The 27,358-nt window shown below is 36.3% G+C and overlaps 3 protein-coding genes across 13 annotated transcripts; 2 read left to right on the plus strand and 1 right to left on the minus strand.

Annotated features, from left to right (window-relative positions):
* The first annotated feature begins 778 nt into the window (after nt 1-778).
* LOC125823802 (mitochondrial pyruvate carrier 1-like) lies at nt 779-5,141 on the plus strand. The gene is made up of 5 exons (XM_049503191.1): nt 779-836; nt 3,907-4,017; nt 4,172-4,226; nt 4,871-5,003; nt 5,096-5,141. The coding sequence occupies exons 2-5, from the start codon at nt 3,925-3,927 to the stop codon at nt 5,133-5,135; spliced, it is 321 nt and encodes a 106-aa protein (XP_049359148.1). The 5' UTR covers nt 779-836; nt 3,907-3,924; the 3' UTR covers nt 5,136-5,141.
* A 12,117-nt stretch (nt 5,142-17,258) lies between these two features.
* LOC125823800 (protein TIC 62, chloroplastic) lies at nt 17,259-23,948 on the plus strand. Of its 11 annotated transcripts, none has more exons than XM_049503179.1 (16): nt 17,259-17,506; nt 18,660-18,771; nt 18,870-18,942; nt 19,033-19,081; nt 19,189-19,365; nt 19,543-19,624; nt 19,739-19,811; nt 19,908-20,018; nt 20,664-20,816; nt 21,040-21,167; nt 21,835-22,008; nt 22,090-22,263; nt 22,345-22,497; nt 22,601-22,774; nt 22,856-23,038; nt 23,620-23,948. In XM_049503179.1, the coding sequence occupies exons 1-16, from the start codon at nt 17,347-17,349 to the stop codon at nt 23,672-23,674; spliced, it is 2,031 nt and encodes a 676-aa protein (XP_049359136.1). In that variant the 5' UTR covers nt 17,259-17,346; the 3' UTR covers nt 23,675-23,948. The 11 variants fall into 11 exon arrangements, with proteins under 11 accessions (XP_049359136.1, XP_049359138.1, XP_049359140.1 ...); XM_049503181.1 differs by having other exon boundaries at nt 17,325-17,506; nt 22,345-22,394; nt 22,651-22,774; XM_049503183.1 differs by having other exon boundaries at nt 17,325-17,506; nt 21,835-21,884; nt 22,140-22,263.
* Nucleotides 23,949-25,960: 2,012 nt separating this feature from the next.
* LOC125823813 (fasciclin-like arabinogalactan protein 21) lies at nt 25,961-27,194 on the minus strand. Its single transcript, XM_049503201.1, has one exon. The coding sequence runs from the start codon at nt 27,192-27,194 to the stop codon at nt 26,001-26,003; it is 1,194 nt and encodes a 397-aa protein (XP_049359158.1). The 3' UTR covers nt 25,961-26,000.
* Nucleotides 27,195-27,358: the final 164 nt, after the last annotated feature.

Raw genomic sequence — 27,358 nt, forward strand, 5'->3', positions numbered from 1 at the left:
CATAAACGTATATTTTAACTTAGTTTCAGTTGATATTTTTGTTCTTCAATTTTGAGTGTATACAAGTAGGCATTTGAATTTGTATAAAATTGAACAAATAGACATCATATGTAGCGTTCTAAATGAAAATTTGTGTCGAACGTGTATTATGTCACATATGACTCATATGTCTATTTTGTTCAATTTTAACAAGTTTAAGTGTCTACTTGTGCACACCAAAAATTGAAGGTTATAGATGTCGGTTGAAGCCAGGTTAAAGAGTGTATTTATGTATAATGCCAAATAAAAACTACGTAAAAAATAAAATTATATGAGTATATATTTACAAATGTTTTTTAAAAAAAAATCACGTTTGATATAGAACTCAAAACAATTAAATTCAGAATCTGCTAATTAATACTCCCTTTATTCCGTATTAACTGAATTTGTAAGGTAATGCATACATATTAAGAAAAAACATTCAAGGACATAATTAAAATCATATTTTACACTATTGTCCTTTGTAAAATCATAACTTTGTAAGTAGTGTAATTTTTCTTTAAAAAAATATAAAACATTGATAAATGAAAGGACATTTATGGAAAAAAATTCAAACATCCATCTTAAACTTTGAACAATTTAATTATTTTGACCAGTAAAAAAGGCTCCAAAATTCCGTTAGTATGGAATATAGGAGTAATTAATACTGAGTAGAGCCTACCTTCTCAAATCAACATATAAATTAAAATAGCCTCATGCTTCTCCATCTCCTACTATATATTCACTGATAGTAATTAATCAACCATCGTTTCAAGTGCTCTTCCTTGTACGTCTCTCATGCATATTGACACAATTTGGTAAGCCCTTTCATCTTATTTTGGTTTTATCAAATTAAGTTTCCACAAAAGTAGAACATGTCTTTTTTTTTTTTCTTTTTTTTTTGTATTAGTACTTTAGGCAATTCAATTTCCTTAATTAGTAATTTCTTCCTACCCTTCCTTGCAAGATTTTCCAATTAATTTTAATTTTCTCTATATATCCAGGATCCAACAACTATTAGGTTTGGAGCATCTTGATTAATTCACCAGGTACATGACATCTTCCACCACCACGGATATTAGATTCTACCAAGGTTTAGACAGATTAAAAAAAATATTTTTTGAATCTCTTATTTGAAATTTGAACACCGATCTTCTTTTCTAAGAGAACAAACGGAAAAATTAATGAAAAGAATTAAAGAAAACGCCAACACTTGGGCTTGAACCCGGAACGCTGAGGCATCTTTGCACATCCTTAACCGCTGGGCTGTCAACCTTTATTGTGTCAAGGTTGTTTAACAGTTAGTATATATCCAAAAAAACTCGATATTTAGTATATATACCCATAAAAATTTTCCGACGAAGGTTGTTTATCTGACCACCCTTGCCATGTCATAGCTCCGCCCGGGTTTGGTACAATGTCACCGTCTTGACTTGTTTCCATGTGTCTCTGTGATTCGTCTATGTATCTCGTCCTTCTTTACCATGTGTGATTCTTATCACTATCCACGTATTATGATTCAGTTGGGCCACATGTCACAATTATTTTTATCCTATACATGAATTAAAAGGTTTGACAAAAAAATTACATCATATAAAGGTTAAATTATCTTATATGTGTTATGTATAATAAATGTTGAATGACAAAAAGTTATCATATAAAGGTTAAATTATCTTATATGTGTTATGTATAATAACTGTTGAATTTCTTGATTTATTCATGTATTTATTATTTTTTATTATTTTGAATCCACTTATCGAAAATTGGGTGATAATTTGTCAGTTCAACAAGAAAGATGTTGAGATTTGGCCAAAAGTTTGGCAATGTAATCCATTTGGAAAAACATGAAATAAAGGTTAGGCTAGAAATTTGCCTCCCAATTTACCAGAAAAGAAAAATTAATTCCTTGTTTTATATATATATGTGGTTATAATATCTTGATAGACGACCAAAGATATTTCCAATTACAAAACAACAAAAAACGTCTGAGTCATGAGGATGACTTTTTAGGCCAAGGCAGCTAGGGGCGTATTCAGAGGGGCTGCTGTGGTTCACGTGCTTTCCTCTCTAGATCATATATAATAGTGTTATATTTTTAAAAAATATTTAAATATAAATGTGTAAATCCATGTTTAAAGTATCATATAATAATATAATAATGATTTGCACCTCTCTAAGTAATGATAAAAATTTAAGTCTTATATCTATCTTGTCCTTTTGAGTAACACCCCCCCAAGTGATTATCGATTATACTTTTGACGTTTCAACTAATTTTTCTTTTGTTTTTTCACTTTAATCTTTCAAAATTTTCAAGTGTCTTACATTGGAAGTTCCTAAAAAACTTTGCACTATAAGATTTTTATATAATTAAATCAAATGTATATATTAAAATTTAAAACTAATAGTATTATATATTTTGGACCTATAATTTTTAAAATTTAATGATTCATATTAAGAACCTAAAAGTCAATCTTATCAAATTTATATTTAAAATGCATTTTTTCGTATTCGTGCACCTATCTTGACGAATTCCTGGATACGCCCTCTGATTTAGGCAGCCGTAACGTAATGAATGATTCATTCATGCCTCTTCCTCTCTACTATAGAGTATAGCCCGGGTAGCAAATCTAACTTTAGTGCTTCGAATAAAATCATAATAAATAAACGTATCTTTTAACTTGGTCTAAGTTGATATTTATGTCCTTCAATTTTGAGTGCATATAAATAGACACTTGAATTTGTATAAAATTAAACAAATAGACACGTGCATTATATGTAGCGTTCTAAATGAAAATTTGTGTCCAATGTGTATTATGCCACGTAGGACGCATATGCCTATTTTGTTCAATTTTATACGAATTTAAGTGTCTACTTGTGTGCCCCAAAATTAAAGGCAATAGATGTCAGCTGAAGCCAGGTTAAAGGGTGTATTTATGTATAATGCCAAATAAAAAACTACGTAAAAAATAAAATTATATGAGTATATATTTATAAATGTTTTTAAAAAAATCACGTTTGATTTAGAACTCAAAACATTTAAATTCAGAATCTGCTAATTAATATTCCCTCTATTCCGTATTAATTGAATTTGTAAGGTAATGCACACATATTAAGAAAAAACATTCAAGGACATAATTAAAATCATATTTTACACTATTGTCCTTTGTAAAATCATAACTTTGTAAATAGTGTAATTTTTCTTTTAGAAAATATAAAACATTGATAAATGAAAGGACATTTATGAAAAAGAAATTAAACATCCATCTTGAACTTTGAAAATTTTAATTATTTTGACCAGTAAAAAAGACTCCAAAGTTCCGTCAGTATGGAATATAGGAGTAATTAACACTGAGTAGAGCCTACCTTCGCAAATCCCAACATATAAATTAAAATAGCCTCATGCTTCTCCGTCTCCTACTATATATTCACTGATACTAATTAATCAACCATCGTTTCAAGTGCTCTTCCTTGTACGTCTCTTATGCATATTGACACAATTTGGTAAGCCCTTTCATCTTATTTTGGTTTTATCAAATTAAGTTTCCACAAAAGTAGAACGTGTCTTTTTTTTATTTTTTATATTAGTACTTTAGGCAATTCAATTTCCTTAATTAGTAATTTCTTCGTACCATTCCTTGCAAGATTTTCCAATTTAATTTAATTTTCTCTATATCCAGGATTCAACAACTATTAGATTGGACACATCTTGACTAATTCATCAGGTACATAATGTATTCCACCACCATGGATTTTAGGTTACACCAAGGTTTAGACAGATTAAAAAAATATTTTTTTAAATCTTTTGCTGAAATTTGAACATTGGTCTCTCATAATTTTTCCCACAGCGTATATGTGTTTTGGTGAATAATTTGAATTGTGTATATGCAGAAAGCATAGATATATGTGATGGAATCCGTCCGAGCGTACTTGAATAGTCCAATGGGTCCTAAAACAACTCACTTTTGGGGTCCTATGGCCAATTGGGGATTTGTCATCTCTGTATGTACCCTTTCCTATATGGATCATCATTTTTATGTAACATATATTGATAATCGATCGATCGATCGAGATCCATAAGCGAATCTCGATCGATCTTACTATTAAAGTTGAACAGAAAATTTCTGAAATTAATATTCACAAATGATTGTGTTAGGGAATGATGGATACAAAAAAGCCCCCAGACGCGATATCTGGCAACATGACTGCAGGTGAGTTAGCTATAACATATACTTTCTGTCTCATTTTATATGATATCTTTTGACTTGATACGATGGTTAAGAGTAAGATTTTTGAAATTTGTGATTTAGAACAATCATTAAATATTTGTGTGGTTGTAAATTATTTTATTAAGAAAAAAAGAGGAATTTTAGAATTAAATTATTTTTTATCATAGTAAAATGATATTCTATTTGGAACAAACTAAAAAAAAAGTATCTTATAACTTATGAGACGAAGGGAGTATATAGTGTCTTTCCAAAGCATGGTAGATTCATTTCTGCAGGGTCACACAATGCAGAATTATATTGGCTGGGGTGGAGCTAGGTAGGGCTAAAGGGATTAGATAAACCTCCTTCAATAAAAATTTATACTATTATTTATATATGGTTAAAAATATGTTCTTTCTGTATTTACCCCTTTATATATTGAATCCCGTAAGTGCAAATTCAGGTTTCAGCCCAAGAAAATGTCAGAATTCAAACTTTGAGCCATTTTTTAAACTATAGTAAATTCAATTGTGACAAATAAATGTGAACGGAATAGAAAGAGTATTAAAATATCTATAGAATATAAATTGTTGATGCACGTCACTTGATAAGCTATATATAAAATATTAATTTGTGTTTGGTTGCAGTATTGTGTATTTATTCGATGTTGTGTATGAGATTTGCATGGATGGTGAGGCCTAGAAATCATATGTTGCTAGCTTGCCATGCTGCTAATGAATCTGTCCAACTCTACCAACTTTCTCGTTGGCTACGCTATAGGTTTCATTACTCACTTAGACAAATAAATCATTTTTACATCATTTTGGTAATCATGAAAACATAATAATTTTTTGTTTTGTTATCATTTTTAGGAACCTCCAACCAAAGGAAGAGGCAGCGGCTTCTGATTAGTGCGGAAGGATAGTCTTGTAGTAGTATTAGATATATGTGCTCGTGCTAGCACGGACTCAATATATATCATTTTTTTATTATAATTTATGTGACATAAAAAGAATTTGAAGAGACAATCAAATTTTTAATATGATTTTTAGATATTTTAAGTTGTTAATTATTGAGATTTATGGTACTTTACGTAATTTAAATAGCCCTCTCTCTATCTGGCACCACTCTGATAGAATTCAAGAGTCAACTTAGTTTTTATATGTCTTCTAAAATTTTAAGTTGTTAATTATTATGATTTATAATACTTTTTATGTCATTTTCAAATAATATATATTATTTATTTTATCTCAATTTATGTGGTAGTGATAAAATTTTGAGAGACAATCAAATTATTTATGATTTTTAAATATTTTAAATTGTTAATTATTGTGATTTATAATATCTTTTACATAATTTTTGAATAATGTATGTTACTCCCTCTATTCAAATTTATGTTGTACTTATAAAATTTCAAGAATCATTTCAAAAAACTTATGCCCTTTGAATTTTTACGATGTTTGTTATTATGATCTACATCATTGTGATCTGATTTCGAGAGTGAATCATTTTTTTATGTCTTTTAAATATTTTAAGTTACTAATAATTATAATTTATAGTACTTTTTACTTAATAATATAACCAATAGAAATCTAATCTCCTTTTTCAAGACAATTGTTAGAAGACCACGTGGTTGTCAAAGGGAAAAAAAGGTGAAAGAAGGATGTAACACAAAAGTTATGTGAGATATGATGGACAATTTAGTCATAACGACTCTAAAAAAAAAGTATACCACTGTTCGCAATAAATTTCCTTAAGAGCTGAAAATTGACTACAAGCAAAATAAATAAAAGAAAATGTTATTTTTATTGATGAATCGTTGTGAATACAATTCTGTTGTTCTCTTGATTCTTCTCTCTTAAGTTTCTCCGTGATTTGAGGGTTGTCAGTAGCGTAATTCTCAAATGCAGGATGTTGTAGACCTCCTTGAGATGTGTTTGATCTCCAGGAACGTCAGGATGCAGTTCGTCGTTTCACATCGATCTCCGGGAAGAACTCCGTTGACCACTCCTTCGAAGAGCTATGTAGTTGGTGTTGTAGCTTTCTCTAATCCTTGCAGAATGTTTGTTGAAGGGTTTTCTTGATGCTCCAAGAATGTTATGTTCATCCCCTATTTATAGTTGTAGGGGATGGACAACTATTCTCTTTACTCTACTAGATCCCTTTAACTGCTCTTTCAACACTTTCAACTCTGTTGGTGCCATTCTATATGGCGAAATAGAGATAGGACAAGTATCTGGAATGATGTATTACCAAAGTCTATTTCTCTCTCAGGAGAAATTCCGGGTAGATCATCAGGAAAAACTTCTGAAAACTCTCTTACTATAAGAACTGACTGAAAATGAGGTATCTCAACACTAGAGTCATTACTCGGACTAAGTGATAGATACAACCCTTCGAAACTAACTTTCTCGCCTTGAGGTACGAAATGAAACAACCCTAGGCACTGCTGAACTACTACTCCACTCTATGACTAGCTCACTAGGTTGCTCAAGTATAACATCAAAGTTCATAGCAACATAAGGAATTACAAAAGATAAACTCGCTCTGGGGTCTAGCAAAGCATAAACAACAAAGTCAAAGACTCGAATCATACCAGTGACAACATCTGATGAATCCTCTTGCTCTTGGCAACTGTTGATTGCGTAGAGGTGGTTTGCTCCTCCGCCAGTACTAGAAGTAGCTCCTCTAGGTACCATCATGTCTGGGGGAGCAACTGATGAAGCTTGGGCCCTATTGCTCAGATTTCCACTACCTTGCCTGTTCTTTAGACACTCTCGCATGAAATGTCCACTCTGACCACACTTGAAACAACCAATGGAGCCCTCACGACAAATACCTGAGTGGTTCCTACCACACTTGGCGCAGGCAGAAGGCTTACTACCCCTTGGCACCATACTGCCTTGAGGATAGGCAAGTCTAGCCCTGAAACTATAGGAATTTCTATTGTACCCATCTTTGTTCTCAGGTGCAAGTGCACTAGCAAATGGTGAAGCAGGTCCCTTTTGTTTCTGTGGGAGGGATGATTGGTTAGCATCATTCTTTTGCTGCCTGAACTCGTCCCCTACTATCTTAGCTCTCTTATCCTTAAACTCTTCTCAATCCTTCAACTTATCATCCTCAACTTGTTGTACATGGATCATAAATCTTGCTAGGTCAATATCCCCTATCATCATAGATGCCTTGTCTGCCTTGCTTGACTAACGATAACCCAGTAACATATAAACACATTCTACTCCTCATGTCCGCAACCATCTCCGGAGCATAGTGGGAAAGTTAAGTGAACTTCAGACTGTACTCATGAACACTCATAGACTCCGGGTTAAGGGTGAGAAACTTTTTTATCTTTGCCTTACGCAACTCACGAGGAAAGAAACGCCCCATGAGAGCACTCTCAAACACAACCCAACTCACTACTGGCGCATCCTCAGCCCTATTCTTTTTTCATTGGTCAAACCAGATTCTAGCAACAACCTTCAATTGGTATGCAGCTAGTTCCACCCTCTCCGACTCAGCAACATGCATCACATCAAATACCTTTTTAAGCTCCTCAATGAAGTTCTCTGGATTCTCACTAATACTTGAACCTGTGAAGCTTGGTGGGTTCATCCTTAAGAGTTCACGGATCCTTGAAGTATCAACCACTTCGTGTCGATTAGATCTCTGCCCAACATGAAAGGTCGCAACTTGACTTAACATCCGGATAGCTTCACGAAAATCAGCATATTTGATCTCTTCTTGGGTTTGCACTTCTAGGGCATTTGGTAACTCTTGTTCCTCAACACTCTTCATAGCTGGACAAACTCTGACTATTCTTCGTGGAGGCAAAATCCTCTGAAAACACGCGTAAGCACTAATTAGAAAGAAACTTTTTGGAGATAAACTCTAACGCACGAGATGAGTGTGAAAGAAGTGAGAAATCTTCCTAAATGTTGCAGCCTCCTAATTATAGATGTGGCGCGCTTCACATCGATAACTAGGACTCTATAGACACGGCTCCATAGACTCCCTAGGACTTTGGAACTCTGTGCTCTGATACCAAGTTTGACATCCCCCGAGCCTACACCCTGGACGTGGCCGGCACTCGAAGACCATTTCTGGCCCCCAAGCGAACCCTTGGCCTGGCTTCTTAACTCAGCGGAAACCTAACTCAATAGAAAACTCCATGCAACAAAAGGTCATAAGACAACTTAACTGATAAAATCTGGCCAAAAAGGCAACTCGAGTCTCAAAATAGAATATTTACATATATACAGATGAGAGACTCAACACTAACTGACTGACTGTCTATGAAGCCTCTATAATACTGAGATATATGTTGGGACAGACCCCACAACATCCTAATAACAAAACTAGGAACACAAAATAACAGAGTCCTCCGGAATGCAAGGAGGCTCACCACTGACTCTGGAGTGCTCAGCTGGATCAACGGCTTGCTGAATGATGATCCTGGGTACCTGCGTCTGCATCATAATAAGATGCAGGCCAACTGGCATCAGTACATGAAATGTACGAGTATGCGAGCTGGACCGCTAACAACAACTTAAGCTTGAAAGGGAAACAAAAGAGAACTTACCTTGGCTCTGTTCAACTCAAGAATAACTGAACTCAATATAAAGCACACATGCAATATATATAAAGCTTGTAAAACTATTTAAAACATGACGTCAAAATCATATTTATAATATCATAAAAATACTATGCTTCCTCTCAAAGTCTACTTGTGCAATGCATGAATGAAGTCTCATACCCTCATCCATACTAAGCAGAACCCCTCGAGGAACCATGCAATTTCTTCTGTGGGAGTTCCTTTAACCGAAAGCCACCACTACATGCTTAAGTGGTGATACAACGTTTTACCTCACGTTGCCCAAGGACCATCTTATACCTTGCCGTGATATAGGACCTTACTTTAACTTTAACTTAGTGGATCCACTAGCTTAACTTTACGTGATCATCTAAAAAGTATGACCCTTCAAATCCTATGTTTGGCTACATGGTTCTTATGGAGAGTTGAGTTAATATGAACTCGTGTCCCCAATTCGGTGCTCAAGACTACTCCCAAAAATACTTTAGCTCGTAAGTGTTTTAAACATATCTTTCTTTAGTTTGAAATAATTGCTCAAACTTCCCTCTTAAAAGGGGTAATTGCTCTTGAAAACTCTTTCTAAAAAGAACATATCAAAACCATATTTTTCTATGATCATTGATAACTCGGGAAATCATACTGCATAAACATTGATGGTATATCTAGAGACCATACTGTTTAAACATTGATGACATACTCGATTATCATACTAATCATGTTTTAGAAACTCTTTCGCAAAACTCATCTTTTCTTAAAAAGAGATAGTACTCAAACCGCTCAAAACTCCTTTTAGAAATCTCAGTTTCCTCTCATCTTAAATGTGAAAACATTTATAAACTTCTTTGGGAATACTTAGTTCCCTAATAACTTTTGAGAAATGAACTTGACTTTTTACTCTTGGCTTAACTTGAAACTCTATGCTCTTTACTTAACTTGAAACTCTATTCTCTTTACTTAACTTGAAACTCTATGCTCTTTATTCAACTTGAAACTTGAGCCTTAAAATGAAGTTAAAACGTTCAATAAAGACTCTTGCAAAACTTTAAAGACTTGTTTTGACTTACCTCTTAACTTCTAAGCTTGATTGTACTTCACTTGACTTCTAACTTCACTTGACTTTGATCCTAACTCGCCTTGAATTGGATTATAGATTCAATGTATATGATCACATGTTTATGGATGAGTTCTTAACGTTTAGACGTACCTTGAAGTGTTGAAAACAACTATGAAACATAGGTACATTACCAAGGAACATACATGAAAAAATGGGGAATGAATTGGAAGGATTGGCGTCCTTGGAGCTCTGAGAGGTGCGGGGCGCCAGCCCTCATTCTTCAGAGGGGCTTGGTGGGGGCTCTGCTAGGCGCGCCGCCCCAAGGGTGGAAGCTCAGAATCCCTTTTGGAGCGCGTTGGCTGGCGCGACGCCCCAGCCTTTTTCCCCAAAACTCCGACTTTTCTCCTTCATTTTTCCAACTCTAAACCTTCTTAACTTCAAAGGTTCCAGCCCCAAACACTTAGAATCATAAAACCCCTCAACATACACTAGATTCAACTTGAAATCACAATCAGAAACATGTACCAAGACAACAAGAAACTTCAACAACACAACCAACAACTTCAACAAACACAACCACAAACTTCAACAAACACAACCAATCTTGTCTCGAAATTAAAATGAGTTTGGCGTGTGGGGGAAAGAACCAACCCAACACTATGATCTCACACACCTTAATAGGGATCACCCCCGACAAAATCCACGACGATCTCTACGAACCTTGCTTCTTCTTCTCCTTCTCCTTTTCTTCTCTTCTTCTCTCAAGAACCCTAACTCTCACTTTTTAAAAGGGAAAACTGATTTAAAATCAGTCTAGACCCTTAATATAACCAAAATAAATGATTAGGGAAAAGACCAAAATAACCTTACAAATTCGGGCTGACTTCCCTATACCAACAACCCAACTTTCAAAGGGCATAACTCACTCATACGAACTTGAAATCGAGCAAACTCAGCGGCGTTGGAAAGATTATTCCACGAGATTTGCAAACATAACTGGAAATACACCTAAATCATCCTGAGCCAGGAGTTATGTCCGTTCAAAGTTGACCAAAAACTCATTTTTTCCATACTTACCCAATTTCCAGATTTTTCATTCTGTCCAAAAATGACTATTTTCAATTCTAAGCTTCTTCATAGCTATTTCAAATTGCCAGATGTTACATCATTCCACCCTCTTATGAAGCATGTCATCAAATATGTTTTGCATTGCACGTTGATAGGTGGCCTCAGCATTCTTTAGACCAAAGGGCATTACTTTGTAACAATAAATCCCTTTTGGAGTTCGGAAGACAGTGTATTCTTCATCTTTTGGAGACATTCTGATTTTATTATATCCAGAAGACCCATCCATAAATGACATAGCTTCATGCCTAGTTGTAGCATCAACCATGAGCTCAATGATTGACAAAGGGAAGTCATCTTTCAGACATGCCTTGTTCAAACCTCAAAAATCAACGCAGACACGTATTTGACCATTCTTCTTTTTAACAGGTACAATATTTTAGATCCACAATGGGTACTTCACTTCTCGAATAAATCAAGCTTCGATGAGCTTGTTGACCTCCACTTCAATTTGTGTTACCAACTCAAGGTGAAACACTCGTTATGACTGCTTTAGAAGACGTGTTCCATTTTTTATCCCCAAATGATAAATAGGTATCTTGGGACTAAGGCCCGACATTTCTCTGTACGACCAAGAAAAAACGTCTTTGTACTCAACTAATAACTTGAAGTATTCTTCACTTCTTCTGGTGTAAGAAGTGCACTAATGAAGATTGGACGTGGATCTTCCAGAGTGCCTAGATTTAGTTCCTTGAGGTTGTCTATGGTTGATTGTACACCATCCTCCAGTTGAAGGGGAGCCTTTTGGACATCATCATATGTATCATCAATGTCTGGACCTTCTTCCACTATTATGTGATAGGATAATTATGTCAAGTTTGAATCTTCCATCTGACTTCCCACGAAGACTGTGATGGCTTCATCTTTCTCCTTCTTAGTTTCTCCATGAAACTGGTTGGTGACAATAATTGTGCTTCTTTTCACCTTCAAAGAATCATCGGTGGTGATTGACAATACAACTTTTCTCTTCATACGTGATTGGAAAACACTATGAATATCTTTGTCGTCAGTTACATCACAAGAACCTTGATTTTCATGCTCCAACAACCTCCTTTCCGATAATGACTTTATTTTAGTTCCCAAACGATGAAATATAGAAGTCTTTGAAGTGGTGGCATGTTCGTCCACTTGTTTAGAGGATCCTATTTCATCCTTGCACCCCAATTTTTCAAATGCAGAGACACAGGGTGTTAATCTTCCAATGCGTTCAAACACCGAAGTCTGTCATGGTGTTTTACCCTCCTTAGATTCTTTTGTCTTTTCTATAGAAGTGTAGTTGGATGAAGTTATTTCTTTCCCCTTCTTAGATAAAATCCGAAGAGGCTCCGGCAAGCTGAATCTTAACCCAAACTTAGGAGTGGCGACATAATATTCTTGTTTTCTCAACCGCATTTGAGACTTTGTAAGCCAATGTATCTTTTCGCCAGTGACTTTCTCCGCGAGTTCTCCTAACTTTGCTGGATTTGAGAAGTTGTCACCTGATTTTTCAAATATTGTGAAGACCTTTTGATCAAAGTTCCCTTTTATCTTACTAACTTGGGTATTTTCTTTGGAAGGCTCCAAAGTGATAGATGGGACTTGTGCAACTGGGATAGTCATTTTCTCATTCAAATCTTGGAATGTTGTGCGACTCAATTCTTTCCTCGGTGGGTGATCTTGTTGAGTACATTCCTCTAGCAGTGGTTGTCCTTTTTTCGACGTTCACGTGGAATGTAGCAAAAAATTGGTTGCTCATCATCAATATTGGTCTACATGTCTCATTTAGATGGTGAAAGCTTAATGGAAACCTCTTCCGTTCTCTTCTTAGACATATTGATAGCAACCCATTGAACTTTACTATCTTTGAGATCAATCGAGTCGGCTTCTACATGTTCTTCTATATTTGATCTTCTAGAATCTAAATAGAATTTTGCACCTGCAAAATATGACTCCGTCTCAGTGAAAGGATTGATGTCTGCATCAATTTTGACTACTTCACCATCTTTCATATACTTCATGCATTGATGCAAAATAGATGACACTACTCTATTTTCATGAACCCAAGGACGTCTAAGCAACAAGTTGTATGATGTTTTGGCATCTATGACATGAATCAAAGTGTTTGATTTCACGTCGCCAATGGAAAATCCTATGTGAATCTTCCCTATGGATCATTGTCCTCCTTGATTGAAACCTTGGATCATTAGATTGTTTTTGGACAATTCATCAATAGAGAACTCGAGTTTTTTCAAAACAACTTTTGGCATACTATTGACTGCCGAACCACCATCGATTAGAATGCGATTGAGATGTTGTTCTCGAATAGATCCTACAACAAACAAGGGCCTATTATGTAGCTTAGACCCTAACAACAATTCATCATCTGTGAAGGTAATTGTAGCACAACATGGGGCAACATTTCCAGTAGCTTGATGTTCTTGTGTTATTGTTGCATGATTTTTTCTTTTGCTTTCCTTTGTTTCATCTGTACTGGAAACAACATGTGTTGCACCAATTTGACTATCGTAAAAGAATTTTTTAGGAAAGAATTCATCCAACGTAATAGGCCTTCGAACCCTCTGCGATAAAGAACCATTGATTTTTTGGCTAGTACAAGGCTTGACGCTTTTTGATGGTTGTAGTTGATTCACATCACTCCTTACTGCTCTTGTCTTAGGAAGTCGTATCCTAAGAACTGCTTGATGTTTCTGCTTCTTATGAGAAACTAGATTGCAACCATCAACTTCATTGTCGTCTATCTCTAGTGAACCTTCAGGGGTTTTCCTTGGAAAATAAACATTAATAGGTGTGAAACTACCGAATTGCAAGAAAATGGTGTTTGGCATAATTTGAGACCTTGAACACTTCTTTTGATCGGATGCTACACTAGCATGATTCGCCTCCGTTGTTTCATCCATGTCAATGATAATTTTTCCTTACGCTTACAAACATCATGATTTTCTCTTTCAAGATAAAACATTTACTTGTCGGGTGGCCAATGACGCGATGGAACTTGCAGTATTTAAGATCACCAACCTTATTGATTTCTTCAGGCCTTTTTGATTTAGGAAGATCGATGACTTTCTTAGCTAGCAATTCATCAAGAATCATAGGTACGTCTGAATTTGGAAATGGGTAAACCTTGTCTTCTAAATCCTTCAAGGTTGGACGTCGCCTCTTCTCCTTCAGATATTGACTTAGGGCTTCCTCCTCTTTTAGTTTCTTTTTGGTGGTGACCTTTACAGAAGTTGATTTCACCGCCATAGATTCCTTAGTCTGGATCTTTGAGGTCATACCTTTCTTGAACTCCTTCTTTTCCTTTGTCAGATCAGCAAAAGGAGATGCCTTCCCATGACTTGTGATGCTCAACTCCATGCCATGCGCTCGTGTAGCAAGTTCCTCAAAGTTTGCTGTTTGATTCCTTGTAGTATGTATAGAAGTCCCCAATGCATACCCTGAATGCACATTTCCATAGCAGATACTTCAGAAAGACGATATTTGCAGTCCAAACTCAATGATCTCCAATAATTGATGTAATCCACCACATGCTTGTCCTTTCTTTGCTTAGTGCCAGTCAACTTTATCATGCTTACAGCAGTTCGACGAGTACAGTAAAAACGATTGAGGAATTCCTTCTCGTGTTGCTCCAAACAATCGATGGACTCGTGTTCCAAGTCGATATACCAGTCGAATGTCACCATGTGTTCCAACATTGCTACAAGTTTCAACAAAGTGAGCGATATGTTGCCTTGGGTTCCCCTTGCCATCAAATTGTTGTAGCTTTGGTGGTTGATAGTTTGTTGGCACTGATAGACGATCAATACGTCTAGTATATGGCTTGGAGTAATACAAGGAACTTTGTGGTGTTCCGCCATTGAGCCCTAATAGTGTTCGTTATCATGTCTTGCAACTGTTGGATAGATAATGCAGTAACTGATAAAGCAGATTGTTTCTCCTTTTGAATTTTTTACTTTGCTAGAGATTCCTCAACGTCCTTGTTTTGTTGATCAAAACTAGATGGACAAGTGGGGACATGACTTTACTCTCCAGGTGTGAAGGCCTCCAACTTGTTCATAAGTTGAGAAATATGAAGATTTTTGCATCAACAAATTTCTTAAAGGCCTCAATGGTTTTCTCCATCATCGCAAACTTCTCGTCCATGTCAGTTGAGTCAACCATCAAAGCATTGACATTCATTGAAGTTGGAGAATCCATTGAATCTTGAGATTCACCAAAGTTGAAGCCAATTTGAGAAAATTCTCCAATGAACACAGACGCAAGATTGCCCCCAGGTGTTGCACTTACAACCATTGTATGAGAGTTGTTGTTTTTCATCGCCTCCAAAGAAGTGAAGTATTTAGATCCATCTAGCCCACTATTCTTGAACTTACGCCGAGTAATCGGGCCAACATGACTGAGATCAGCAGATACGACATCAGTAGAGTCCTTGTATGAAAAATCACTACTCTTTCTGAAAGCCATTGCAGTAGTTGCCTTCGTAGTTTTTGATTTGCAAGAGAAAGAGATGAAGAGCAGAATCGGTCCCACTGGGTGAAGCGCTGAAAATTGACTGCAAGCAAAATAAATAAAAGAAAATGTTATTTTTATTGATGAATCGTTGTGAGTACAATTCTGTTGTTCTCTTTATTCTTCTCTCTTATGTTTCTCCGTGATTTGAGGGATGTCAGTAGCGTAGTTCTCAAATGCAGGATGATGTAGACCTCATTGAGATGTGTTTGATCTCTAGGAACGTCAGGAAGCAGTTCGTTGTTTCAAGTCGATCTCCGGGAAGAACTCTGTTGACCACTCCTTCGAAGAGCTATGTAGTTGGTGTTGTAGCTTTCTCCAATCCTTGCAGAATGCTTGTTGAAGAGTTTTCTTGATACCCCAAGAATGTTATGTCCATCCCCTAGTTATAGTTGTAGGGGATGGACAAGGTTGCATATGATTGGTCAAAGGATGTCATTTTGACACTTGGCATGTTGTGATTGGTTCTTGCACTTGATTGGGACTACCACCTCATTTGGACACGTGATGCCGCCTTATTGGTCTTGGACGCCTAGTCATTGTGACATGTGACATTAGTTTTGGGCATCAAGGTGAAATGGACCTTGGATTTGAATTTAATAAGATGGACTTATTTATTTGTAAAGCCCAAATTAATCATTCAGCTCAAATGAACATGGATTTAATTCAAATTTCATATGAATTTAATCCAATACAATTTATGTGTCTACAACCACATGTACAATCAGTAAATTTTTTGTTGACCAATAATATTATTCCATGTGAATTGAAATTACTAGTTTACTCTCCAAAACTGTTTGGCAAATATGTCGACCTCATGCATGGTTGAGCTACTTCAACTCCCTTTTATTAACTCAAACTATTGCCTAAAAGTTGTAAAGTTCAAAAGAAGAGTAGTTAATAATTTTTCATATCATGTCAATTAGCATGAGTTGAAACTTTTCTTTTAAACTTATATGTATTGACAATGTAACTCTTATATAATGTCCATTGTTTCACAAATTTTTTAACAAAGTTTGTACCTCAAAAATCATAGTTTTTATAAATTCTAATCTCCCAACATATAAGTAGTTTTCTGGACCAACGCCTTACGCTGTGAGGTATTCTATCAAACAGTGGCATACATTGAATTATAGTGGTTAAACAAGGGCCTCTTTGAATCACTATTGTGTTGGGGCAGGGCATCATCTCAACTGAGGGATCAATGAGTCCAATGAACATTGAAATAAATTCAAGTTCAGCCTACAAAGTTTCAATTGACCAACTTTTAATAAATATTAAGAAATTCAAAAAGATTAATTTTTATATTTTTAAGATAATAATAATATTTTACCTACATATCAAACCTTATATTGGATACCAAATGACACTTGGACACGTTTGGTATGATAGATAAATGAATATAATCTTGAGATAAATTTTTTGTATCTCATAATTACTTGTTTGATTACAAAGTTTGAGATTACTTATCAAGATTAATAATTAGTAGTGGGATATGTTATCTCTACCTCTCTTTCTATACTTGACTTTTCACATTATTTACACTTATGAAGCGTACTTTTATAAACAAACAACTTGTCATAGAAATTATGCAATGCGGAATCTAGAAGTCAATATTAATTATTATTTTTGTAGATAATATTCAATCTAGAAGTCAATAATATTTTTATTTTTATTTTTATAGATAATACTGAATAATTTGTTTTGAAAGAGTTGGTATATATGATATAGACTATGTGGTCAGAATGTGGTGACTGGGAGATCCTAACAACATCCAGTCCACATGGACTATAGCCGCCAACTCCTTAAACACACAACTCCAACACAACAGATTTTCAACAAAATCAATAATGGAGCTGCGTTGTTTGCAGTCACTCAATATACCTCCAACTGGTTTAGCAGAGAAGCCATTTTTGTGTGGACAGCCAATTACATTGATTCACACTAGCACTAAAAGAGGCCCAAATTCCAAGAACCTTAAGCCCCTTCGTTTCAGAGCTCAAATTTCAGGTAATGCAATTTTAATCATGTGGACTGTTACTCTGAAATTTTCACACCCTTTTGGATTTCTTTTCACATTTTAAAGAAAGAAATGAAAATGATCAAGAAAAGAAAAGAGTGAAGGATTAATGGGTTTATACCTGTTATTTAAGTGGAGAAGGATACGGGGACGAACCCATTGTTAAGTTTAATATTGAAATAATTTCGGAGGTTTTCCGTGACTTTGAACCTTGCTATCGTAAAAGAAAAAAAAAAGGGTTTTTTTGGTGGAGTGAGGTAAAAAAAAATTCAGTTTGAGTGATGGGGTTTGTATAAGGTTTAGCATGTTCTCTAGTGAAGTAGTTGAATGCTTAAAAACATTTGGAGTTAATTCTTTTTCACTCTTTACATGTTCTATTTTGAAGAGTGAGTGGAGGATCATATTTAGTTAGCTGTATTATAGCTTTCTGTTTGTCTCTCATGGACCGAGGGTCTTTCGTAAACAACATCTCTACCTCAACGGAGTAATGGTAAGGTCTGCATACATTCTACTCTCCCTAGAGCCCACTTGTGGGATTTCACTGGGTATATTTTTGTTGTTGTTGTAGTTGTTGGTAATCTCTCATGGTTATGAAGAGTCCTTCAATGTAAAACCTTCATATTGATGAATTATTGAGATGTATTATTATGCCTTTTTGGATGATCTTCAATTAGCTTTTTTGGGTTGTCTTATTGTACACTCATATTAATTGTCGTAGTTTTGCTCCTGTAGAGTCTTGTCCTTCAATTTTTGTTACTATTTGTTGTAGTACTGTTCTGTTACTATCTATCTATTGTTTTCTGTACTTCCGTTACATTTTTTTCTGGACTGTTTTTCCTTGAGCGGAGGGTCTGTCAAAACAGTCACTTTACCTTTGAGGTAGGACTAATAAGGTCTATCTATGTACACCTTACCCTCCCCACTTTGTGGGACTAGATGTTGTTGTTGTTGCTTCTATTAGCTTTTACAAGCATGATTTGGAAAGCATTTGTAGGATGATCTTCTATGGCTGGACCTGTGGAACCATCTCTACATGGAAACAAATTTATTCATTTCTCTCTTGTGGTCTAAAGGCGCTTGATAAATAAGCAATCTTCTAAGAAGTGTTATAATTATATGGATATATCATATATGAATGTGCAGCAAAAATTAGCTCATTGGAACCTCAAGGAACTGCAAAAGATGTCAAATCAAAAGATGGAAATCTTGTTTTTGTTGCTGGTGCAACCGGTAGGGTTGGTTCTCGGACTGTAAGGTTGTATTTTGTTTTCGATCTTGACTTTAGACTTTAGTATATAAATCCATTAAGCCTGCTACTAAGTATATATTGCTGAAAGACCAGAATGTTTTCAGGGAGCTTCTGAAATTAGGCTTTAAAGTTCGAGCTGGAGTTCGAAGTGCTCAAAGAGCTCAACCTCTTGTCAAAGTAAAAATTCTGATTAGTGGAAACATATTGATTTTACTGGATAACGTGCTTCTAGATCTGTTATGACTCATAAATTGTTCCTTGTTACAGAGTGTTGAGCAGATAAAAATTGAGAATACTATGGATGGAGGAGCAAAAGGTAAGATTGATGCAGAAAGGACTTCTCATGTCTGATTATGGTATTAGCAGTTTAGAGTAAATGTGCTTCTTTGGAACATCACATGTTACATTTGGTCTTTAGCCCAGCTATAGAGAAGCTTGAAATTGTGGAATGCGATTTGGAGAAAAGTGATCAGATTAGGCCTGCACTGGGCGATGCATCAATTGTTATATGTTGCATTGGTGCCAGTGAAAAGGAGATCTTTGATGTTACTGGACCATATCGAATTGATTACCTGGCCACTAAGAACCTTATTGATGCAGGTAAAAGGAATTCTGATTTAAATTGTAGATGTTACTCAATCTTTTTTCGTCATATTGTCCTCTACAATTCGTTCCTTCAGAAGCAATTGGTATTGATTAAAATCAGATGCAGTGCCATTAAATTACTCAAACTCACATAAAATGAGTGATAGAAAGTTGATTGCTTCCTCTGTGCAGCAACCGTTGCAAAAGTTGACCACTTTATCTTGCTCACATCTTTGGGAACAAACAAGGTCGGTTTTCCTGCAGCAATTCTCAAGTAAGTCTAGGAGTATTCTGATTCACATTAGCGTCCTTGGAAGATGTATTTGGCTTTAAATGTGAAAATGCTTTCTTTAGTTCATTGACTCTCCATTTTCTTCTGGTATGAAAGTTTGTTTTGGGGAGTCCTCCTTTGGAAAAGGAAAGCAGAAGAGGCACTGCTTGCCAGTGGGCTTCCTTATACTGTGAGTTCTTCTCTGTATTATGCGTTGGAAATACAAAGTGAGGTGATATGTGTCTTAACTGCAATATGGTGCTCATATTTCACTCTGCTATTTCAGATTGTGAGACCTGGAGGAATGGAACGTCCCACTGATTCTTTCAAAGAAACTCACAATATTACTATTTCGGAGGAAGATACTTTATTTGGTGGTCTCGTGTCTAACCTTCAGGTTCCTACAAAGCTTTATTTGCAATTAAAATTTCTTCACCTCTTTAGGTAACTTGATATATTATCTACACTAACAAAATTTGACATGATATGAAAATACATTCCAGCATGTAATTCAATGGTTAACTGTTCAGAGATAAATAATACTTTCCTTGAGTAGTTTTCATACTGAAAATCAAACTAGCTACTGTTTTATATTCTGCTCTGTGAAAGGTTCTTTTTTCTTTTTCTAGTTCTGTGTCTCAACTAAAAGTTTGCATTAATTTCTTAAAGTTAAAAGGTTCCTTTGTGGCTCAACTTCCATGAGAGCAATAGTCCGACATCACATAATGAATACTCCCACTGGTGCACAGAAATACTTGTTACATACAGGACCCAAAATGTCTAAATGGGCGATGAACAATTATGAGTTGAAACCACTATGCATTTTGCTATCTCTGATGTCAACCGATAGCATTTTATCTGGGCTGTCAGGGGTGGCTTCTCTTATCAGCATCATTTACTCTTCTTGGACATTTTACAAAGTCACATGAGACCTATTGGCATAAAGAAAAATGGTTGAAGTGTTTGCTAAGTCTCATAAATTTTATTTATATCAAGAGCTAGTAATTTACAGTCAGCAGCTAAGACAACTCTGATTGATCAGGTGGCAGAACTAATGGCGGTTATTGCCAAAAACCGTAGCCTTTCATACTGTAAAGTGGTTGAAGTAGTTGCAGAAACAACAGCGCCGTTGACCCCCATGGAGGACCTTCTTGCAAAAATTCCCCCCCAACGTGTTGAGGTTTCCCCACCCAAGGTAATTTCATTTAGTTCTTCATGGAAAACAGAGATGATATTGCCCAAAATGGCTTTTATACAGAACTAGGATAAATGAGGCATTCATGCAACTGTCTTTAAAACAGAGAACCTTTCAATGCTGTCTATATAAGGGACTAATATACTCGGATACTCCTAATAAATTCATACAGAGGACCTTAGAATCACTTCATTTTAAGTCTTATTAACCCAATTGTTTCTAGGAAACTGGTGATTTACAGAAATCTGCAACTCCAAGCAGTATTACGTCTGAGATCCCTGATGCCTCGCTCGAGAAGAAACCTGCTGAAACAAAGTTGAAAGCAGCAGCACCACTCTCTCCATATACTGCGTAAGCTTGATTATTTATTTTCTGTTAGGTGCATGTTTCTTCTTCAAATTAACTTATGCTTCTTTTCTTTTATACTTTTCTGGAAGCTATGAAGAACTAAAGCCACCAATATCTCCTACTCCAACCTCTAGCATAGGCACAGGTTCGACCAAAGAAGGCAAACCAGGCTCACCACCTTCTTCCGAAATTAGCTCTTCAGAAAACTCAATCCCTGACACTGATAGCAATACTCAACAGACAGACAAAAATAAAACTTCTTCCTCACCTTATCCATTGTAACCTCATCTGCATCCTCTCCACTTTAATTTTCACTGTTGTTGATTGCATACAAAATGTGAAAGTTAGACATCCCAGAATATTTCAAGTAGAATCATCATGGTCCACAGTATTCTGAAATTTCCGATTCACGGTGACAGAATCTGATATGCACTCAGAAAACACATTAAGTGTATATGAATGTGTTAATCTTTGTTAATGCAAAGAATATGCTTTTTGTATTTTCAGTGTGTGCTTGTCTCATGGAACGTGATATAATGATGTTTATTAAGGAATACATCTAAGCAAAATAAGGGAAATATGAACTCCTGTTTTTCATTTGAAGTATCATATTTGAAACTTTACCTACAGACTTCACTGAAATCTTGCATAATTACTGTTATTACCACAGTTATGCAGATCTTAAACCGCCTACATCTCCTAGTCCAATTCCTCCCTGTGGTCGTCAACAAGGTACAAGTGGAGCAGAAGATAGCAAACCCACTAAAGAAGCCTCTTCTGTTGTTGATTATGCTTTTGACAAAGCAGAATTGCTGACTACAAGGCCTTCGTCTCCATATGCTGCGTTAAGTCATTCCTGAGTTAGTCCAACTACTTACACGCAAGTATAGTGTCTTTTATTTGCTGACTGATTCAATCTTGGCAGTTATGAAGATTTAAAGCCACCTACATCTCCTAGTCCAAATCCTCCCGGAGGTCGTCAAGAAGGTGCAAGTGGAGCAGAAGATAGCGAGCCCACTAAGGCAACCTCTTCTGTTGTTGATTCTACTTTTGACAAAGCAGAATTGCTGACTACAAGGCCTTTGTCTCCATACACTGCGTTAAGTCATTCCTGAGTTAGTCCAATTACTGACACACAAGCATAGTGTATCTTATTTGCTGACTGATTCAATCTTGACAGTTATGAAGATTTAAAGCCACCTACATCTCCTAGTCCAAATCCTCCCGGAGGTCGTCAAGAAGGTGCAAGTGGAGCAGAAGATAGCAAACCCACTAAGCCAGCCTCTTCTGCTGTTGATTCTACTTTTGACAAAGCAGAATTGCTGACTACAAGGTTTTTGTCTCCATACACTGCGTTAAGTCATTCCTGAGTTAGTCCAACTACTTACACGCAAGCATAGTGTATCTTATTTGCTGACTGATTCAAATCTTGGCAGTTATGAAGATCTAAAACCACCTACATCCCCTAGTACAAATACTCCTGGAGGTCGTCAAGAAGGTGCAAGTGGAGCAGAAAATAGCAAACCCACTAAGGAAGCCTCTTCTGTTTATTTATTTACTTTTGAGAAAGCAGAATTGCTGACTACAAGGCCTTTGTCTCCATACACTGAGTTAAGTCATTCCTGAGTTAGTCCGACTACTTACATGCAAGTATACTGTATCTTATTTGCTGACTGATTCAATCTTTGCAGTTATGAAGATTTAAAGCCACCTACATCTCCAAGTCCAAGACCCAGTGGTTCGAAATCCTCAGCAACCGTGGAAGTAACATCACCAGTTACTGGAGGCAATGATGTGGCAATCGATAGTGCTACCAATTCCACCAAGGAGGATTCGTCAAAATATTCAGCTTTCTGTCATTCTCCCTACCCTGCGTAAGTAGAGTTAGCTTTTTACTTGATAGATTGCACTGCATCAATTTTGATAGGAACGGGATATCAGCTATATCTCCTTCATTTTTTCCTATTTGAGAATAAGTGGAAGTATCTTTTTCAATAACTTGACCACATATTCAGACTTTGGGTCCAGTTTCTTGACAAGATCTTTGTCCTGGAAAGAATAAAAATCAAGATAAAAATGAGTAAAGTAAAATTCTCGATGTTGAGTCATAACAGTCCCCGTCTCATTTCTTGTCTTGATGTTATTATGTGGTTTGACCAATTTTCGACTTATCTCAAGGCTACACCATAATCAGTTATGTGAACCTCAACCCCCTCGCATATCACCATCACCAAATGCACCAACCCTGTCACAGAAAGACAAGACTCACCTCTAATTGCATATAGTAGCCCTTTAGTGATAGTAGCCAATGTAGTAGTTGATAAGGTTTTATGTTTTAGATATCTTCAGTACGTCCTCCTGAAGATTGAAGGAATGACATAATCCATGCCATGTTTGTCACTTCTTTAAGCTATGGTATGAAACTTAACTTACTGTCTTTCCTTGCATTGAACAGGTATGAGGACCTCAAGCCTCCAAGTTCTCCAACGCCATCTTTCAATAAAATGTGAAGGGCTGGAATCTAGTTCTGTTTTGCTTCAAGGAATTAATAACTAGTTGTATCTCGGCAAGCCTATACCGTAATGCATCAACTCAAGCATTACAGTTGGAGCAATTTTTGATGATGTCTTTATTTTGTTTCCACTTTTATTTGACTTGTTGATGCTAACTCACATTCTGTCAACTGTTAACTCTATTAGCATTCACATGTTATTGTATAAAATGAGACCACATTTTCCTTGTTTATCTGTGAAAAGTAGAGGAATTTCCAATTCTGGACGAAAGTAGTAAGTTAAGGCTAAAGGATGAGGACAATCACTTTTTGGGGCAATAGTTATTTTGATGGAGGTTGTAGGTTGGATTTGGGACACAGACAGTGATATTAGTTGAATTTAACTATTAAAAGAATATTTACTGAGCATCAAAGTTTGCGGAAGAAAATAAATTTTAATTTGATCCCTCTATTATGGTCAAAATGTAATTTTGGTTCTGGAAATATCGGATTTGATAAATTTAATTTCCAATTATGGAGATGTAAGTACATATTGGGCCTTTTAGGCACATTGTGTATTGCTTCATTTATTTTGTCAAGATGAGTGAAAGTTAAGGATATGTGATTCTCTACAAGACTAGAATCTTGAATTACCATTCTTATAGATTTGTACAAATTGTCATTTAGCAGATTATTTGTTTACCCTCATCAACTTTGAAACCCTAATTAGCTGTGTGTAAAAATCGAACCGAAAAAATGTTATTGGGTTATTGGGTTTTGTCAAAAAAAAGTTATTGGGTTATTGGTTCGGTTTTGGTTTTTACTATTGGGTTATTGGATAAACCGATAACCCAAACTCTACCCACTTCACACTATGCCGCTTTACTAGTCTTTACTATTTACTCAAATCTAAAGACTAAAGTAAGGGTTCGCAATTGTAGCTATTTGATTTTAGTTTAAGTTTTGTTGGACTATTTGATTTTAGTTTTAGTTTGTAATTGTAGGTTGTAGCTTTTGCAAGTCTGTAATTTGATCAACATCAGAAATTCCATACTATATTTTCTCTTATTGATGCAATTTCTCATTACCTTTTTTGTTTCACTATTTCAAAGCATTTAGAAAAGTGAGAAGTCATATAATATTTTACGGATATTAACACAAGTCGACCTTGTGGTTAACAGCCACCGGCTCTAACCAACTGAGCTACTCCAGCTTCTGTCTCTGGCCTTTTTATTTCTTTCTCATCGCCAACTAATTTTCTTGACTCGTCCAATAATATATACTGTGATAAATCTTTGGAGATGGTAACCAGAAAATAGCAACTTGCAAGCTGGGAACTGCTATTTCCCAAGTTCGGATTTTATGTCTATGTTACAGATATTGTCCTTAGAAATCCTAATTCTTCTTCTTCTTTTTAACAAAAGCTAGTTACTCTTGAAAAGATAACAAGCAGCTAAGGATCAGGTAAATGCAATGTCATACTTAATTACTGGAAACGTTTCCAAACATCAAACAAGAACTTGAGGAAACTGCAAGTGTGCTAACTTCAACTTGCATTAACAATCAGATTCATAATACCAAAAGTGCATATATCAATCAAAGAAGCCTACAACACTTGAATATTTTTTCGAATATTAATCACTGAATTCCCCAACTCCCATTGGGATCTTTCCTTTAGCTTAAAGACTATGAACCTTGAGGCATTTGATATATCATGAACCTAATGAGCAAGCATTACATGGAGTGAACAGTCGGGTAGTACTGTTAAGTGATGAGATGTGAGTTCTCCAATGGGGAAAATACTGGGAGTAAGAGAGAACTATGACCATACTCACGTAGAACTTCATTGTTCTAATAAGAGTTAAAAGACTTTCAAGTTCAATCAATCTTACTCTATCAAGTATCTCTCATTCTGTGTTCAATGGAACAATCGAGTTCCATTGAATATTGATCATTTCATGACACAATATCTAACTGTAGTAAAGAGTTTCACTAATTAATCATCAAATTGGGGGTAGTTCCAGACTCAACTTTCTGGTTGATTAATCAATCAATATCTATGTTTCTTCTTCTTATTCCTTTACTGGCAATATATTCTAGTTCTGATTTGAACCCAAAACTGGCAAGAAAAATATAGGAACCAACAAATCAGTAGCCAAACAAACTACAAATGTTCTTCATATATCAGCAATGATAACCTCATTTTACAAAAAAGATAGTAACACTAAAGTAGCTAACACAAGAAGAAGCTAAGAAACCAGGGATTTGAAGAATGATCAAGTGAAATTCAATTATTTACGCTATAGTTTGATACTATTACTCAACAAACAAACAGTAGTCAAGTTTCAGAGACCTTCATGCTCTTCAATATTCCCCATCCCTGATGATCGCATGTTAGCTGGAGCAAAATCATCATGAACGTCACAGACTCCACCACTTCCAGAGACGTCACAGTGTGCGTGTGACTGTTCCATCTGAGCGAAGCCTTTCTGATCAGCTGTGACATGATGATGCATGTGAGGAAATGAAACCGACACTCCATGAATCACAATCCTAGTGTTATGCAGCAGATCAAAATGCACAACCCTCACGTAATTAATCTTCATAGGAGCTAAAACACCTCCTCCACCGGCAGTAGTTACCACCAATTTCTGTTCGCCCTCCATAGTCGGCAACACTGTCCCCGCAGGCAAACTCACCATTTCCCCAGCCATAATCCTCCTATTTGGCACAACATGGAACTTGAAATGCGGGAGATACGCATGTCCTCCACTGGCGAAAATCGACACATCATCTAAAGCAAACACCGTCATCGCCTTAAGCTCCGAAAGCTCAGCGTACTTCACCCTCAGCGCTAGTGCTACAATACTGTAACCGCTGTTCCTCAACCTGATAATGGCATCCTTTAACATGAAGCGCATTACAGAGAAAGGCGATGCAGAGGAAACTGTAGAAACCGAATTAGGAAGAGGAAATGACTCAAACGACAGAGAACTCATTCTCTCCACATTGCAGGAAAGCGGAGAGAGATGCGATACAAAGCCACGCAATCCATGTACGAGGATCATTCCATTATTGAACAGATCCGGCTGAGCAACTTCAACGCCGTTGATGAAAACCTTCGGATCACGAGAAGTTGCGGAGAAAGTGACGGTGAGGCATCGATTCGGAGCTAGAGTTTCCAGCTTAGTACCAAAAGCTAAAGAGCGAAGAAAGTGAAGCGGATAAAGTCCAGGAACAGAGTGTTCCTGAAGTAGCAACGGGAGAGAGCAAGTAGGACAAGTGATGAGAGAAGAGTCAGCTGTAGCAAAGACGGTGACTGGAGTGCCGGTAGTTGAGAGATTGGCGGAAGAAGCAGCGGCGGAGAGCTGCTGGAAACCGAGTGAAGAGAGAACATTGGGGAAGAGAGAAGGGGAAAATGTGTGGTCGTGAGGAGATATCACCGGCGACGGTGTTGGTGAGTCAGGGAAAATTGCTGTGGCAGCGGAGATCATGAAGAGAGCAATGAGAACCAGAAGGAGATTGTGAGAAATCGCCATTGTTGTTGCTCTCTCGAGAGGGAAAACGGGTGTGAAAAAGATGAATGGGGTAAGGAGAGGTCCGTGCAGGTCTATATGTAGCTGTAACTTGTCACTCACAGGGCGGGAAACCCAATTCAGTTAGACAAGTCAGTTATGAGATTCCTCCACTGAATTGACATATT

The sequence above is a fragment of the Solanum verrucosum genome, unplaced genomic scaffold (assembly GCF_900185275.1).
Source record: "Solanum verrucosum unplaced genomic scaffold, falcon-dt-bn FXZP01000237.1, whole genome shotgun sequence".
In the NCBI taxonomy this organism is placed as follows: domain Eukaryota; kingdom Viridiplantae; phylum Streptophyta; class Magnoliopsida; order Solanales; family Solanaceae; genus Solanum; species Solanum verrucosum.

Coding starts and splice junctions, on each gene's coding strand:
- LOC125823813 (XM_049503201.1), bottom strand. CDS start 27,194: ATGGCGATTTCTCACAATCTCCTTCTGGTTCTCATTGCTCTCTTCATG.
- LOC125823800 (XM_049503179.1), top strand. CDS start 17,347: ATGGAGCTGCGTTGTTTGCAGTCACTCAATATACCTCCAACTGGTTTA. Junction 19,366..19,542: donor TAAGAACCTTATTGATGCAG/GTAAAAGGAATT, acceptor TCCTCTGTGCAG/CAACCGTTGCAAAAGTTGAC. Junction 22,009..22,089: donor CCTTCGTCTCCATATGCTGC/GTTAAGTCATTC, acceptor CAATCTTGGCAG/TTATGAAGATTTAAAGCCAC.
- LOC125823802 (XM_049503191.1), top strand. CDS start 3,925: ATGGAATCCGTCCGAGCGTACTTGAATAGTCCAATGGGTCCTAAAACA. Junction 4,227..4,870: donor ATCTGGCAACATGACTGCAG/GTGAGTTAGCTA, acceptor GTTTGGTTGCAG/TATTGTGTATTTATTCGATG. Junction 5,004..5,095: donor TCTCGTTGGCTACGCTATAG/GTTTCATTACTC, acceptor TATCATTTTTAG/GAACCTCCAACCAAAGGAAG.